Here is an 18,016-nt window from a genome sequence, read left to right as displayed (position 1 = left end):
CATCTCTGACCTCCACTAGCAGGGGCATGACTGGCCATTTGGTTTTTTGCCTCTGGTACAAGGAACCACAAATGACCGGATCCTTTGGGTACAGGCCCTTGTAGACTCTCAGGCTGGCAGCAGCCTTATGGACTGTAATTTAATTCAGTCCCCTGCTTTTATAGTCACAGGCCACTGTTGTTCTTCAGTCATTTCAGTTTTGTCCAAACTCTTCAAGAGATACTGGAATGGTTTGTCATTTTCTTATAGATGAAGAACTGAGGCAAACAGGGTTAAGTGACTTGCCCAGAGTCACACAGCTAGTAAGTATCTGAGGCCAGATTTGAACTCAGGAAGATGTGTCTTCCTGACTTTAGCCTGTACCACCATCCATTGTAGCACTGGAAGATCAGAGAAAAGCTCATGTCTTCAGATAGATCCGGGCACTAATAGGACCAATTTCCTACCAGTTCACCTGGAGAAACAATGCCTAAACACACCTTTCTGAAGTTATCAGTTCATCTTTGTTCCTGGTGATTCTTAGGATCTATTGATTGTCCTTACATCATTCCCACATTTTTGCAGGCCCTTTCAGAAGCACCACCTCCCAGCAGAATTATAATAGTCATAATTGAATGAGAGATAGAAAAATTTTCAGGCACTGAAAAGAGCAGCAGGAAGTAAGGATAGATTTCCATAAAGTGAACTCATTACTAACATAAAGCAGTTCATGACATTGAATCTCCAGATCCTCCCAAAAGGAATGGGGCCAATTGAACATTGAACACAAAGGTCATAACCAATCAGCTGAGCAGTTCCCTTTGTCTACTTCAGCCGTACAAGCATTCTTCTCCTATCTGGGTGGGTTAACTTGTAGAAAATATAGAAAATATAAATCTCCCCTGCTCCAACATAACCTCCATTCCTGGAATATATCTCCCAGGTGTCTTTTTTGATAGATTTCTAGTGGGCTACCATCTTCTGCTGATTAGGGCTATCTCTCCCAGTTGCCTCTGCAAGAAAGACTTCCATATTTTCTATCTCTTGATTGCTTGGTGAGATGATGGCTCCTGGGCATCCACTCTAGCTGGTGACATTCTTGTCTTAGTGGTCAGGATAGACAATTTTTACAAGCAATATTCACAAATTATGGGTTAAAAGTATGCATAGTTTTTTCTGTAATAACAAAATTTTTGTATTATATTGTGTTCAAAAACAAAACAAACATGAAACTAAAAACCGCCCTGGCTGGACATTAAAGGGAAAAGAGCCCTGTCTCTGCAGTCAGAAAATCTACCTTCAAATACCACTTTTGATGCAGACTATCTATGTGACTTCGGATATTCAGTTGACCTCACTGGCCTATTTCCTCATCTATAGAATGAAGAGGTTGGAGTAGTTAGCCTCTGAGGTCCCTTCCAATTTTAAATAGATAAGATCCTCTTCTAAAATACCCAAACATATATTGAGTATATTTGCATTAATTAGTATATATTGTTATGTAGAAATAGTATATATTGATTGTGTTTTATACATGATATTAAGAGCTTTTTAAAAAACATCCCCACATCTTACTGACAATTTGAAAACAGATTTTAAATGTACTTTTTTGGAAGAGTGGGGTGGAAAGAAGGGAAAGGAAGTCCAACCACTGATTTCATCTCTGTAGGAAACTCAACTGAATCTCAAAGTTTTAAGCAGTTGTCTGGGGCTCAGAGAGGTTAAGTGACATAGTAACATGGTTAATATATGTCAGACAAGACTTTGTCAAGACCTAACTTCAATAGGTATCCTCTGTCTACTAAACCACATTGATTTTTGGAGGTCTGTATGCTATGCTGGTTATAATGTCTTGCTTCTAAAAGGTGCTTTAAAAGTTTTTGTTAAAGAAATCAAATAATATGAAAAATCATATGAATAGTATAATAATCATGTGAAAAATGTTTTAGATTACTATTGAGCAGAAAAATGCAAATTAAAACAACTCTGATGTATCAACTCACATTTATCAGAGTGACAAATATAAGAAAAAAGAAAAATATTGGATGTTGGAGGGGATGTGGAAAAGCTGGGACACTAATCCATTGTTGGTAGAGTTGTGAAAAGATCCAACCATTCTGGAGAGCAATTTCGAACCCTGATATCAAACTGTGCATACCCTTTGATCCAGCAATACCACTGCTAGGTTTATATCCCAAAGACATCTTCAAAAAGAGAAAAATACCCATTTGTAAAAAAAAATATATTTAGAGCATCTCTTTTTGTGGTGGCTAAAATTTGGAAATCAAAGGAATTCCCATCAATTGGGGAATGGCTAAACAAGCTGTGGTATATGATGGCGATGGCATATTATTATGCTATAAGAAATGACAGGCAGAATGATTTCAGAAAAGCCTGGAAAGACTTGTATGAACTGATGTATAGTGAAGTGAGCAGAACCAAGAGAACATTGTGCACAGAGACAGCAGTATTGTCTGATGAAAAACTGTATTCTCAGCAATACAATGATCCAAGACAATTCCAAAGGACTATTGATGGAACATACTATCCACCTCCAGAGAAAGAACTGATATTGATTGAACATAGACCAAAGCATGCTATTTTCACTTCCATTTTTTCTTTTTTTCAAGTTTTCTTGTACAAAATGACTAAGATGGTAATGCTTTGCATAATTGCACTTGTATAACCCACATCTGATTGCTTACCGCCTCAGGGAGGGGGAAGGGGAAGGATGGAAGGAGGGATAAAATTTGGAACTCAAAATTAGAAATAAAAATGTTTATCATTTTTTAAAAGTTTTGTTAAATGAATGAATGTATTTGAATCAAGGAACATAGAATCTGGTGCAGAATGTTTTGACTCTTCCAAAAAGGCAGGATTCCTACTGAACAATGGTTAGTCCAGCTGTCAATAGGATGCCAGAGCAGCTGAATGCAAAGCAAACAGTTCAGTGACACTGATTTGCTTTGCTTGTTGTAGACCAACCCCAACACCCCCCAGCTTATTTGCTTGACTAAATAGAACCCACTCCCTTATTTAAATGCTGAATTTGATTAGTCTATGTTAGAGCCACATTCATTGGACCTTGATTCCCATATTGCTGTGAACCTTTTCTTTGCCTCCTTTTGTGACTGTCTCCCCTTTACTTGAAGGAAGGGATTGTCTTTCTTTTTATTTATTGTATCCTCGATGCTTAGCACAGTGTTCAGCACATTGTAGGTGCTTAATAATGTTTATTGGATTGGATTAGATTAGATTCTCTAACATTTCCTTTTCCCTTGGTAGGTGTATTTGCTCTCTTCTACGTCAGTAACCAGTTTCGGACTTTTCCTTTCACCATCAAGGACCAGTGTATTATCTTCTACAGTGGACTCAGAGGAGCCGGGAGTTTTTCTCTTGCATTTTTGCTGCCCTTGTCTCTGTTTCCTAGGAAGAAAATGTTTGTGACAGCTACTCTTGTTATTATATATTTTACTGTATTCATTCAGGTTGGTGAGTTTCTTTTGAAAAAAGAAAGTAACTTTTATCATATTCTAATATTTCCTCCTCCCCTCCCTTCAATATGCAGGCATAAATTAAAAAAAAAACAGACTACTTAATTTTCAGCATTTGGCTTTAATAGCTCAAAGAAAAACTAGATCAGAACAGAGGCTTCAAATACTGTTGAAAAGTGTTGATTTAAGTTGACTTTTAACTGTAAGCTCCACAGTATGCAAATTCAAAGTCAATATATTTATCAAGCTTGTACTTTGTCTGAGTCACTGTGACTACAAAGAGCACCTTCCTATAAGGAGCTTACACTTTACTGAGAGGGGACATACAACGTGGACACAACCATGGATAGGTCCTGTGATTTCCCAGGTGAGGAAACTCCCTCTGCCAATGCAGGTTGGCATCTTATCTGCAACTGTATTGAGATACGTAGAATATATAAATCTAAGATAACTTGAGAAGGGAAATAGTACTAACAACTAGGGGATCATAATGGCTTCCACCTGACTCCTCTGATATTAAAATCCCAGATAATACTAGAAAAGACATTTGCCAGTACCTTGATAGTTCATATTTCAATTAGAATTAATCTTCACAGAATTAATTCAAAGCTACTTAGGATGAAAAACTTTATTCCTTCTTTATAAAATAAAATAGAGATTAAAAAATTAGTTACCCTGCTCAGGTTGTATATTATTAAAAGTAGTTAATGGTAGAACCAAGGCTAGAATTTTGGACTCTTGAAACCCCACTGAGTGCACTAGTTAATTATTTTGTTGTTATTATTAATTCTGATAATATGTAAAATGATATAATTAACTGTAACAAAAGAATGCTTTATGGTATTTAATAAAAACAAAAGATGTTGATTATAATAAAGCAATATACTTCATAATAATAACCAGATAATTAGTTTAGTAGGGACACTAGAGCTTTAAATTCTAGTTCTGGTTTTGCTAAATAGTTTTCAGACCCTGGTATTTTCCTTCTCCCAGGTCTTAGTTTCTTCAGCTATAAAAGGAGAGGTTGGACTTAAATGACCTCTTCAGTCCTTCCCTGCCCTTCTTATATTTTATAATATGGAAACAGTTTTCCTGTTGAGAGCCTAGTCCAAGAAAACTAGGGCATTAAGTAAATCCATAGATTTTATGTAGTAAAAATACCACTGATTTCAGGAGGCATCATGTCGCTATACAGGTTTATGAAGATTTGGAATAATGGTAGTTTAGTGCAAGTAAACATGAAGTAGTACAGTAAGAAAAAAAAAGACAGCTTTATGGGGGGGACACACTTGTAACATGAAGGACAAAGAGGAATAATGGTGGATACAGGTCAGGTCCACTAGGACCCAGGTAGAATTGAGTACACTTTTGGAACCTCATATGGAATGGGGCAACTCAAAACTGTAAAGTTTGGTGGGGTTTTACAGAGTTCTTAGTGTGAAGCAGAACCAAGTGTTGGGTGTTGGGAACAGGAAGCCTGGACCTGGGGACTGGTGCTGATTGATGCTGGGAGGGTGGGAGAGGAAGGGAGTTGGAAGACTTCTGGGGAATGGCAGCGAGTTGATAAAAAAGGGAAAGAGGGGTTTTGTTCATTATTGCTGACCTTAATTTGCCAAGATTACTCAGGTGATGTGAGCATCCCTGGGGTTTCTTCATTGTCTCAAGTCCCAATGCTGCCACTTATTGACAATGTGACCTTGAAAGATTCACTGCATCTCTCTGTGCCTCAGTTTTGTCTGTAAAAGGAGATTAGACTAGATTATCTCTAATACCCCTTTCTAAATTGTATGATCTCATTTACCTTCCAATTTTCATCTCTGAGTTTTAAATAGGAATAATAAAGTGAAAATTTTTGCTGTTCTTTCCAATCCAGGGAATCACCATTGGCCCATTGGTCAGATACCTAGATGTGAAAAAGACGAACAAAAAGGAATCCATCAATGAAGAGCTTCATACCCGTGTAAGCTGTCTATTTAACTAAAAGAATTAGAGAACTGATTCAGTAGAAACCACTTAACCTTCCCAAATAGAGCATTGCATCTACCTGCAGTACAAGTGGGAGGCTATCATATGTTATGTAGTTGTCATTAGAATGCTAGGACAGAATGACTAAGAAAGTTGGACTTCCTGCCTCAGCTCAATCAATCACTGACCTTGTGATCTTTTTCTCAGAGTAACTGCTCTTTTCAAATTTTTGGTAGGGTTATGTTAGACAGTTACTGCTTTTAGAAATTCTGTCCAGTGGCCTCCTGTTACAGGAATTTTTCCAGCCTTGTTGAATGAATTAGTAAATAAATGAGAAATTATTTTATTAAGTAATTACTATATGCAAAGCACTAAGTGCTAGGAACACAAACCAGGAAGTAAGACAGTCCCTACTCTCAAGGAGAGGTAGACAGTACACATAGGATTTGGCTGCAAGTCAGATGGAAAGGACCATTAGTCCTTAGGGGTAATAAGGCAGACAATAATATGACTTGTTGAATATCATTTCCATTATTAATAAGACCATATTGGTTTCTGATGGTGAATCATTTGATATTATCAAGGTGGTAAAGACTTTCTTATCCAAATCTTCAGTAGCTACAGCTGCTGAGAAGATGGGGACCTTATTACCTGCATTGACAATTACCATATCAAATCCCTACAACTGTTGCTTTCTTCCTCTTGGGCTATATGGGTTTCCATCAATTGATAATAATTGATGTCTGGCTGGTAATGGTGGTATCAGTGGAGGTAGGAATCACAGGTCTCTTCTCTATAGGGGTTTTGCTCCTGGATCATCGTTGTTGAGGGTGGATCTGAAAGTAGGGCCAGTGACCTGAAGGGAGTTGCTATTTCCATGAATTTGAGTACAAGATTCTGGGCAGCCTCCACTAGAATCTGAGAAGAGATGGTGGTATTGGTTTGAAAGTCATACCAGCTTGAAAATCAGCTTGACCAAAGCTCCCCATTTTTGGAGGTTCTTCTCTAGCATTAGGAATTTTTTACTTTGAAAGGTCAGTGGTTTCAAATATGTGGGCACGCTTTCCACCAAAGTAGATTGCTGTCTCATCTTAGTATTTCACAGTTGCTGGGGACAATTTTTTTTGTGATCTTGTATAGCTGGCCATCTTGTGATAAAAATTGCTGTACTTAGGTGTACTGAGGTTACCCTGAAATCCGGGCTAATCCTCAGACAACAACACACTCCATCATCAGGCTCATATTTACAGCCTTTTAAGCTTGATAAAACCAGCTATAGTTTGTGTTCCATCATAGCCTTTGAGAACCCAAGATACAATGAGGTAAGGGAGTAGGATTTTAGTGAGATTGCAAATATTTTGGTGGGGAAAATATATTCACTAGCCATGAAATTAAATGACTTATATAAGCTCTAAAAACCTATATATATATGCTTTATATATATATAAAGTTATTAGAGCAGTGGAAACTAAAATAATCCAACCCAAACCTTAAGAAGCTGATGGAAATGTGAGAATATCTAATTAAGGAGGAGGGGTACAATTGAGAAGCATTATTTGTTACAAGAAACCAAAGGTTATGTATATAGCAAAGGAATTAGGATATTAAATTTTTGATCCCTTTTTTTTCCTCTCTGAGAGAGAACAATTCATTCATGGCAGAACTCAGTGAACTGACATAGTATTTAGGTCTAAATTTATTCTGTAATTTTATTTAGTGAAAATGTCAGAAACTAACATCCTGAAGTTTCCTGCCATAAATCCATTTGGAGGTTGATCTGTATTTCCTTTGGACTGATGTGCTGTTGCTAAATTCCCAAAAGAGAGGTCCAGTAGCAGGTTGGATAGAGAGCTGGCTTTGAGGTCAGGAATACCTGGGTTTTAAATTTCTGCCTCTGCCTCATCATCCAGGTGACCCTAGGCAAGCATAAGTCATTTAATTTCATGGCTAGGTTATTCCCTGAGGGAATTTAAGTAATTTGTCCAAAGTCAAACAACTAGTAAGTAACAGAGGCAAGATTTGAAATCAGGTCTTCCTGACTTCTTGTCCAGAACTCTAACCATTATACCATATAGATGACTCTATTTACTATAGAAGAAACAAACTAAATCTAACCATGGTGGTATTTGTTCTTTCTTTTCAGAGAGATCAGAGGTTGCTATTAATTATTAAAATGTGTATAAGTTAGGTTTCACCAACTGTATACTTCTTAGTTATTTCTATTGAGATGTTTACAGATAACCTGTATTTGTTATTAGTAGAAATTCTAGCCATCATCAAAAAATAAATTTATAGTCTCTGAATCCATGAAACTAAATGATAAGACAATGTTGGGTATCACGTAGGTAAAGCACTTGGAAAGATAGTTGGGCATACTGAGAGGACATTAAAGGCCCACTCTGCTAGGTGCCTAATTTTCCCCATGCATGAACTTTGTTTCTGTACTTGTCAGAATTAACCCCTCACAAACTATCATTTTCTTGTGTTCAATTTCGGTAGCTGATGGACCATTTGAAGGCTGGAATTGAAGATGTGTGTGGACAGTGGAGCCACTACCAAGTGAGAGACAAGTAAGAAAACTGGGCATTTTGTGGGCAGATGATACCTGGGAAAGAGAACATCCTTAAGAAGAGATTAAGTAAGAAAAATGTGTGGACATAAAAGGAACTAGTATTTGGGGGAAGTAATTAGGAAGTCTGACAATCACCTTGTATGGGGGATGGTCCAAGAGACTAGGGATTTTTCACCAGGAGAAGACTATGGAACAATTGAATGGCCATTTTTCAAATGCTTGAAGAGTTGATGGATGGAAGAGAGACCCAACTTGTTCTGTGTTGTTCCATAGTCAGGCAACAATCCAGTCAAAAAACATGAGCACTTTTGATGTTCCAGGAATCCCTGCCCTCAAGGAGCTCCCATTCCAATGGGCAGAACTAAGACCACTGGATGAAAGTCAAGGAAAGATGATGTACTTTGGAAATCTGCATAATTATCTGTTCCAGTGCCCTAAAACACACACCTCCTCACTCTTCTACTTATTATTGAGATGCCTGTTCAAGTTTTCAGAGACCAACAGAGCTAAGTCTTTATAGGTTAAGGGCATTGGGGAGCTAAGTTATTAAATTCAAAGCTAGGCCAAGATCTTCCCAAATTTCCTTTAGTCTCTATGTACTCTCCCTGTCTCCATCAAAGATAACATGGTCCTCTCTATGTGGGTGACATCCAAATTCCATTTTTCTAACCCTAGTCATTCTCTTTGAACTTCAGTCCTGGATCTTCAATTGACTATCAGACACTGCAAGCTGCATGTTCCATAGACATCTCAAACTCAGTGTGTCCAAAGAAAACTCATAATATTCCTAAAAATGTATTGTGTTAATACATGTAATCTCTCAGGACATAGACTAGCAAGAAAATTAGGCACCTTTGGGAGGCTGAATGACACTGATATAATAATTAACTGGTAATTTTCCTCTGCAACACATCCCTCTCCTGAACTTCCTTATTACTGCTTTTTGTTTTCTCAGCACTGGTCCAAAGGAGTACTGAGAAGCAAATTAAGAAAAACAGTTGGATGATAACATATATTTCCTGACAGTTCTGGGACAAGGGGACAAGCATGTTTTTCATCATATTACTCTGGCTAGACCAGAAAATAGTTGGAAGAATATAGGTGACACTCATGCAGGCTTTCCTTCTTCCTTCTAGGAAGAAGCCGGAAGTAGAACATAACCTGATGTCTTTTTCTCTGTGTGGGTTCAGAACAGATGACCACTCTATTTTCCTTTTCTCTTTGAAAAGAAAGGCTTTTATTACTCTCTCTTCTTCCTCCTCTCTCTCATTTTTTCCTTCTTATTCCTCTTCTGCATTGACTTTAACTGAGGGAGAATAATCTCTTCAATATTATTAGCTCTGAATGTGTTCTGTGGTGGTCATTTTAGGGGACAGATGTCTAGGTTCTCACTATATACCTCCATGATTTCCATCTTCAGCTCATTTAGTTTTCCTTGGCTGCTTTCATTTTCTTTATGATTGCGTTTTGAGGCTTAGAACTGTTAGACCACATGCTCTCTTGTCAGTTGAATAGGGTGTGGAAGAAGTCCTACCCACTTTATAATTTTATTTCATCTTCCTTTCAGGAATGTTTGTCTTCTTCATTAGGGTTGGTGTTAAAGGCTACATAGTTAACTTAAAGAACCTGTCTTTGATAAGGTCTACAAGATTGTAGAGCAATAGAAATTTCTAGAAATTTCACATGCATTCTAGTTCTGAATCATTTGTACTCCCAAGGAAATTCACATGGCTCAATCAATCAATCATGTCTTATTGGTCAACTGCAAATGATTGTAGGGACTTTGTAGGATAAACTAGTAGAGAAGAGTTGGGAATCCCTTCTCCCTAAATCCCAACATAGCTTAGCATAACCAGGAAGGGGAAAAAGGAAGCATAGTATGGTAGATGGATAAGTATTTGGAGTCAGGTAGACCAATTTTTAAGGATTACCTTTATGATAATGGGCTAGTCACTTAACTTCTCACTGTCTTTGGTCACCCTCTAAGAATAAAAGTTACAAAGTTGTTACTAATCTTCAGGATGGAAGGAGTCTTTGCTGTCCAGGTTCTCTGGATAAAATAACAGATGCAGACCAAAAAAAAAGCAGGGGGGGGGAGGGAGGAAACCATAAGGAAGTTTTGATTAAAAGGCCCCAAAATGGAACCAGTTCCCCAATGAGTCACCAGAGGCAAGTTGTCCATCCGCCAGGGACAGTAGAAGAGATCTTTGTATTGGTTGGAATGCTGGACGCCCCTCTTTCCACGCTATCCCATTTTGAGATCTCCTTATTTGTATAGACTCATTTCAGAACACTATTTCCTAGAGAAAAGGATGAAACCTAAAATTATGGAAGTGTTTTTTTTTAAATATCCATTTCGTGGTGTCCATAGCAAAATGTAGGCTAAAATGAATGGAGTGAGTCACTCTGTCAAGTTTTCAGACCTTTCTTGTGACCCCTTAGGGGATGCCAAGAGGGAGACCACAACTTTAGCTATGAATAACTAAGATGTGGTAGTGGCACATGCATGGCAAACTGTAGGCTTTTGGCTGGGTAATGTTTTGGGGTTGATTGTGGTAGGCCTCATAGGGATGAAAACCTTTTGCAGGTCACTGATTTAGGCTGCTTAATCTGGTTCTGTTCAGTCTCAGAGAGCAGACCTAGGAGCAGTGAGTAATTTCTACTAAAAGAGAAATTTAAGCTCAGGGAAATTTAATTCAGGAAAAACTTGCTAATGATTAGAGCTATTTAGAGATAGAATGAGCTGCCTCAGGAATTAATGGTCCATCCCCATTGGAAGTCTTTGGGAGGACTGATTCTGGAGTCAGATGCTCTAGGTTGAAATCCTGTCTCTCACTGTTTGTATGATCTTGACTAATTTAATCTTCCTGGGTCTGTTTCCTCATCAGTACAATGGTGGTGATGGGGAATAGCAGATGGTATCTGAGGTTCCTTCTAGCTTTAATTCTGTAACCCTATAATAACATAAAGTTGGACCCTCCTCTGGAAAAGAAAGGAGGCATATAAGCTGCCCTTTGAATAGAAAATTATCAGAAGGATTGATAACTATCATTTACAACACACCAGAGTGCAAACTGGACCACATGCTTAATACAAGGCTCAGTCTTAATACAAGGCCAGGGGTGCAGTATAATCGTCAGCACCAAATCCACGTGCAGCCTATTCAGCTTCTTTGTCATTCAGACTGTCAGGACATATGTTTTGGGGATTTTTGTTTTGTTTTGTTTCTTTTTCTTAATTGGCAGGATTCAAAATTATCTGCAGCATAATGGGGCAAAACTACTGTAACTACCGGGCCATTTAAACTTATTGGTGTCTCACTGAATAGGCCAGTATTACTGTAAGTGCAGCTGCTGCTGTTATGTACTATTAGAATAGAACATTTGTTCAAAAGCTTCAACCCACCCTCATTTCTTTTCTTACAATTGGAGCTGAGCTATGCTATGCCTCCCCCATTCCCCACTCACTCCCACTTTTTGCCCTGATTGCAGCTTGTCCCTTCCCTTTGTCTAGCTGATTTCCAATATATGCAGGCCAGTGGGCCAGCATTTCCTTCTTTCTTTTCTTCATTTAAAAATGCACCATTTGGGGGGATGAGGAGAGATTGTTATTAAAAGGCTAAGACAGCCATGATTCCAAGACTTTTTTCAGTGTTTTAAAAAGAAGGAATAAGTGATGCTGATGATGCCTTCTCTCTGTGTGTGTTTCTCTCTGTCTCTATCTTTCTCTGTCTCTCTCTCTGTCTCTCCTCTTTTTGTGACACACATATACATCACTGGTTTCTGAAAAGTTGTTTTTCATTTTCAGGTTTAAAAAGTTTGACCATAAATACTTACGGAAAATCTTGATCAGAGAGAACCAACCCAAATCAAGTATTGTCTCTTTGTATAAGAAGCTGGAAATGAAACAAGCTATTGAGATGGTGGAGACTGGGATTCTAAGTACCACAGCTTTTATGATTCCCTTCCAGTAAGTAAATCCATTTTTTAATCTAGGAACTGTGTGCCAGAATTCATCGAATTTCAATGAAAGATAATAATTTATCAATAATAATAATTCCATAGCTTTGGCTCTAGAAGGAACCTTCGAGACCAAAGTCTATCCCTTTGTCTTACAAATAAGAAATGATCACAGAGAAGTGAAGTTCTGTGCCTGGGGATCACACAGCTAATAAGTATTTGGGCATGAGTTGAATCTAGGTCTTCTTGATTCCAAAGCCAGTAGCTATCCTCTTGAGTCATTAGGGGGAAGCATGAGGAATGAATTTCCTTTGTGCCTTTCCATTTGGAAGTTCACCTGGGCATATCATCTTTTATCTTGTTTCTCCCAATATCTGTCAAGCAGAAGTTAACTTATGTAAAGATCCATGATATACATGACAACCTAGATTTTTACACAGTTATTTTTCTTTCCCTGCCTATCAATCTGTTTTCTCCAAAAGCCCATAATGCCTGGTCTTAGGCTTGGTGCTCTTGTCAGTGACTGCTCCTGTAGTTTCTGTTCATTGCTTCTTTGCCTCTATTGTATTCCCATTGACCCACTTTCACCTGTGCTGACAGAGGTATTATGAAATGGAATGGATAGAGCCCTCTTGTGGGGTTGGAGGGGTAAATAATCAAGAAGTGGGAGGGTATAATGCTTGTTGGGTCATATATGGAAAGTCAAGTGTTCCAAGAACATTTATAATTGTGTTTAAAGGCAGATTCTGTAAAAGTCTATAGGGTCATCTGCAATATTATTGATGAGTGTATATTACTGAGGAAACATTGTATAGGGAAGTTAAAAGCCACAAGATAACTTATTTTGCAAATGGGGAAAAAGAGTTCTCTCCTTCCCCTCACTAAGTTTAATTGATTTGACCAAGGTTATACAGGTACTGAGTGTCAGAGGTGTGTTTGGACACAGGCACTCTGATTTTAAATACAGCATTATTTTCCATTGTATCATAAGGGAATATGGATAAAAAGAATATAGAATGTGAAGCAAATCAATGAAAGATTCCCCCCTTGACCACCTTAATTCTTCATGAAAGAAAGTCCCTTTCCTATGGGACTTCTTAAATATAATTTTTCCAATGTATGTGACTCACTAAGAGTAAGCTAGAACTGTTTGAAAGTGACATTAACTTTTATTTGGGGCCATTATTCATAAATTATTGCACTAGTTACTCTGAGAGTTAATAAAACTCCCAAAGGTGCTTGATTTACTTACTAGCTTATGGACTCAGAGATTACTTAGGTTGATATAACAATTATTTATGGGTCCATTTAATTCAACATTCTTGATTAAGTACTTGCTTTGTGCAGAGTGCTGTTCTGGGTCCTCCCTCAGAGCAGATATAAAGCATGTATCTCTGCCCCCATTTGGAGTTGATAATTTAGTACATACATAAGTAACTAGAGTGTAAAACAGAGCATGGAAAATATATAAAGGAAATGAAATGCTATGCCATTTCTAGGTAAGAAAAGATTATTTCTGACCTGGAGGTCCAGAAGAAAGTGATCAAGAAATAATTTTTAGAAGCTGTTCCCTTTGCAAGGTATCTTGAAAGATGAATCAGATTTCAAGGATCAAAGATAGAGGAGATGAAACGTGAAGGCATTCCAGAAATGGGGAATAGTATGAGCCAATGTGCAGAGAGGACCATAGATAGTTCAGAGGCCATAGATAGTGACCAGTCAGACTGGTGCATGGAGTGGTAAGACATAGTGACAGATGAAGCTGGAAGAGTAGGATTAAATAATATTCCTCCCCATTGTGGCTTCTTTGGAAGCTAGAGATCAGCATTAGGTTAAGAAAACCACTTAAGAGAAGAATTAACAATGAAAATCAAAAGAATAACACTGAATTCTATGTTTGTCAGCTCCAGAATAACTCCCTTCCCTTTCAATAAAATGATATCACCAACGTCATTCTTGCATATTTTGTATAGTGGAGAAAGGACTGAATTTGTACTCAGAATATGTGGGTATGAATATACTATCTACCACTTATTTCTTGTGTGACTCTAAGAAAATTCCTTTCTCTTGAAAGCCTCAGTTTACTCATTTGTAAAATGAGGGGATTGAATTGGATAAAACCAATAAAGGTTCTTTCCAACTTTAAAATCCAGTCTATGATCCTATGAGTACTTTATTCTTTTGAAATATCTATCATTTCAACAGGGTGGATAGTCCCCTCCCTTTATGCCTTTGTGATTTTATGAGTATTGGGGTTTTTTGTTGTTTTTTTTTTGGACTGGACAAGTGATTTCATTGGTATAAGGAACCCCAGGAAGGAAACACCCTCTAGCAAAGTAGATCCGCCTCTGCTCTGCAATTTCTAGTCTCATTAACGAATTGTCCTGGGCATCGAGAGGTTAAGCAACTTTGCCCAGAGTTCCATAGCAAGTCTGAGTTAGAGATAAGATTTGAACCCTAAACTCCCTAATTTTGAGGACAGCTCTCTTTCCACCACAGCACATGGCCTGATGATGAAAGGAAGGCTAGACTGGTGATGAACCACTCTGAACTTAAGCCAGTCCTTCAATGATAGACATGTAGTTTGTCATTGGACTTATTGTCAAAGCCTTTCCATCTTGGTAGGACTAAAGATTGGGCTTTACTCTATTATGAACTTTAAGGAACCTGGTCACCCCCATACTATGACCAAGCACCAGAAAATAGAAGAATAATGTTTTCGTGAAGGTCAATCTTTCATAGTCTTGAATAAGAATTATGCTGTGCTGCAGAAGACATCATTATTTTATGTATAAATGTGTGTGGATTAGTTTGCATTAATACTGCCAACAGTTACATGCCTTTTAATCATAGTTTTGGAAATGCTCATTGGAAGTGTGTTTGAGTTAGAAAATGAGAAATTTCCTTGGCTTTCCCTTATTGCTCCCTCAGAACTTGTTTTGGGTGTGTGAGTCGCACTTATCTCAATGAAAATCAGCCTGTTGTGTGGTTAAAAAAAAATACTTTGGAGCTTGACAATTTAAAGGCATAGCTCTCAACTGCCTGACTTTCTTTCCTCAAGGCAAAATATAAACTTCCTTTCTGTTCAAAAGAACTATCTAATAGAGTCAGTTATTTCTACTACAGCCCCCACCCCCACCCCACTACCAGGCAGTGATTCAGGGTCAGCAAGAGTCTCTCAGGTAAAGATTTTCTTTTTCTTTTTCCTTTTTCTTTTCACTTACTTTTCTGAACAAATCAACCTGTGGAACTTTAAATAACAAAATTTAGATGTAATAATAAAAAAAGAGAACAAGTAAAAATTACCCTATGATGACTGTTTCTGTATTTAGATGGCAACTGTTTGATCTCATTGGAAACTCCTTAAGAAGCCTAGTGAAAAGGAATTCCTCTGTTGAGATCAAGGCAGCTGACCTCTGAACAAACAAACCTTTATACAATGTTAGGAAAGAGACATGTGGACTGAAGCCACTACTTAAATGCTAACACTCTATGGACTTATAATGCCAAATACTAACTTCCATACAACTGCCCCTCCCCTAAGTTTTGTTCAGAGTGTTTTCCCCCTAAGAATTTGTTAGGTGGTCTGGTTTCCAATACTCTTAGTAAGAGTTTGATGCCTAGAAATACCAGAGCATCATCACCACCATCACTTGTATGCTATAGCTTTCAGTGCACTTTCATATGCATCCAATGCATATCAAGCTCTTTGCAAACCTCCAAGCTACTATTATCTCATTCGATTCTGACAATTCTATAAGAAAAAAAGGATGGATATTCTCATTCCCATTTTCAAATGAGGAAGCTGAGAGGGCTAAGAGACTCCTTTGAACTCAAGGGCTTAGTGGACATGGCTTTTTCTATATTGTTAGTACCAACATTTGCAGAGCTTTCAACCTCAGTTATAAAATTATAGTATGTTGGAGTTAAAAATGAGGCAGTTACTTAGTTTGATTTTTGTCATATTAGTCTTTCTTTGGTCAAGTTTTTCTTTATACTAGTGCTAGGTATTTAAAGCATTTACTCAGGGCCCTGGATGAATCTCAGATGTAGTAATGACTGTCTTGACAAGCTGTTTTTTTTTTCCTTTTGTTTGTTTTCATTATTATTAATATTGAAAGGATATGAATGTATTTATATAAACTTTCTGAAATGTTAAAACATTATATGTTCTGAACCCCTAGGAACTGAATCATTTTATATAAATGAGATCAATAAGCAATTTCAGGGGGAACTTATAATTGATTATACATCTTACCACTATCAGTATGGAATAACTGTTTCCCTTCCCCCCAATACCTCTCACCCTGACAAAGCCTGATAGCCTTTGAATTGGGAAGATTTGGGTTCAGGTCCTGACTGGCACCTACTGGCTATGGGCAAGTCTCTTAGGCTATTAAGGCCCTAGGCAATCTTCAAGACTATTGGTGGCTGAATAGTTGCTGATGTGCAATATTGAGAGAGTTGCCTCTTCAACAATTCCCTACACTAATGAAATTGAAGCCCAAACAAAAAGTAAATGTTTATGTAGATGTGGTTGGAAACATAGAATAACTTTCTATTATAAGTTTGGGGTATAAAGAAAGAGAAACTAAGAAAGCAACATATAAACTTGATACATCTTGAGTCCAATTACTCCAATGCATGCACTAAATTTCAGATAATATTCATGACTTTTTGTATAAGAAATGCATGTTAGAGTAACAGCTTTGCTAAAACTCAAAGTTAACTGTTTTATTGTTATTTTTACTAACACAAATTGTCATTCAGTTAAGTTGCACTTAAACTGTTAGCTTTTTCATAACTAATTTTCATTTCATTTCATTTAAGCTTTGTTCCAGATCATCTTTCCTGTGTGTAGTATCAGACATATTAGTCAAGAGAGCAGGTACCTCAAGAGTTACTGTAATATTCTCTCAAGCCATCTAGATAAATGAAATTGAATTAAATCTGGCTCCTTCTTAAGTGGTCAGCTTTAAGTTTGGGAGAATGCCATCCTTGTTCTTATACTGTATCATTTAACTAGGGTATTTCAGTGGTTTTTCTTCCACGACTTTTTTGAAAATACCAATCTTGGTAAAACGGTGAACCATTTTCCATCTGTTGTTTTTACTTAGCAGAATAATGCCTGCCTTTCCTCCCCTGATACATACAGGGCACAGAGAATTCAAGGAACCAAACGGCTTTCCCCTGAGGATGTGGAATCCATGCGGGACATTCTGACACACAACATGTACCAAGTTCGACAAAGGGTGTGTACCTGTCCTTCTGGGTTCTTGTGACAGGGCTTCTCGCTTGCCAATTTAATCATTGCATTGGGTTGGTTTATTTCCTCTTCATCTAACCTCAGCTGAACCCTTTCATTCCTCTTAAGTAAGAAAGTGAAATCTACAGAGGAAAGGGTAATGTCCATATCTAGATATTTATGTTGGTTTGGTTTTGTTAAGGTTTTTGGCTTGTTTGTTTTGCTGGGAAGGTGAACTCTACAAATAAAAGAGAAGGCAGATCCAGTATCTTACTCTAGGGGTCAGGCTACCCTAGCCTGAGAGTCCTATTCCCCTTCTGTGGAGCTTCCAGGCCCTCATCCTTATATCCAGAGACCCACAAAAAGAAAACTTCTCAAAACTAAGAAATGGTTCTTCTGGTTAACCTAAGTATAGTTTAGATAATTCCTGACTCTTCTCATCACTGATACTTCTTGTTTTCCTTGGGATTGACTTGAGACTGACTCAGTGTTTGCCACTTGGCTATTTCTGCCTAGTTCTGGACAGAATCAAGTCTACCCACCCCTCCCACATCCCACTCCTCATTTTATGAAGGAACCGAGGCCAAAAGAGTTTAAATGACTTGACCACGATCTCACAAGTCCTTAGCTGGGCCTGGAACTCTGCTCTTCAGTTTTCTAGTCCCACTCTTTTTCTAATTATATCAGGATAAATGCTCAAATGAATAATAATAAGGAATGCTTTCATTCCAGGCATGCCTCTAACACATCCTGGCTGTGCAACCTTAGACAAGTCACTTACTTTTTGAGTGCCTCTAAGGCT

General features: G+C 37.8%; 1 protein-coding gene across 1 annotated transcript in view; it reads left to right on the top strand.

Moving 5' to 3' along the window:
* Positions 1-18,016, top strand: part of SLC9A4 (solute carrier family 9 member A4) — an 83,615-nt gene that overhangs the window by 50,318 nt on the left and 15,281 nt on the right. Inside the window, exons 5-9 of the mRNA XM_043997013.1 lie at positions 3,265-3,467; positions 5,347-5,433; positions 7,938-8,008; positions 11,818-11,979; positions 17,125-17,221. Of these exons, the coding sequence (XP_043852948.1) occupies positions 3,265-3,467; positions 5,347-5,433; positions 7,938-8,008; positions 11,818-11,979; positions 17,125-17,221 (620 nt within the window). The remainder of the gene's footprint in view (positions 1-3,264; positions 3,468-5,346; positions 5,434-7,937; positions 8,009-11,817; positions 11,980-17,124; positions 17,222-18,016) is intronic.

This window comes from Dromiciops gliroides, chromosome 3, assembly GCF_019393635.1.
Source record: "Dromiciops gliroides isolate mDroGli1 chromosome 3, mDroGli1.pri, whole genome shotgun sequence".
Lineage (NCBI taxonomy): Eukaryota > Metazoa > Chordata > Mammalia > Microbiotheria > Microbiotheriidae > Dromiciops > Dromiciops gliroides.
Note: the sequence above shows the minus strand (reverse complement) of the source record. Positions and strands in the feature narration are given on the sequence as shown.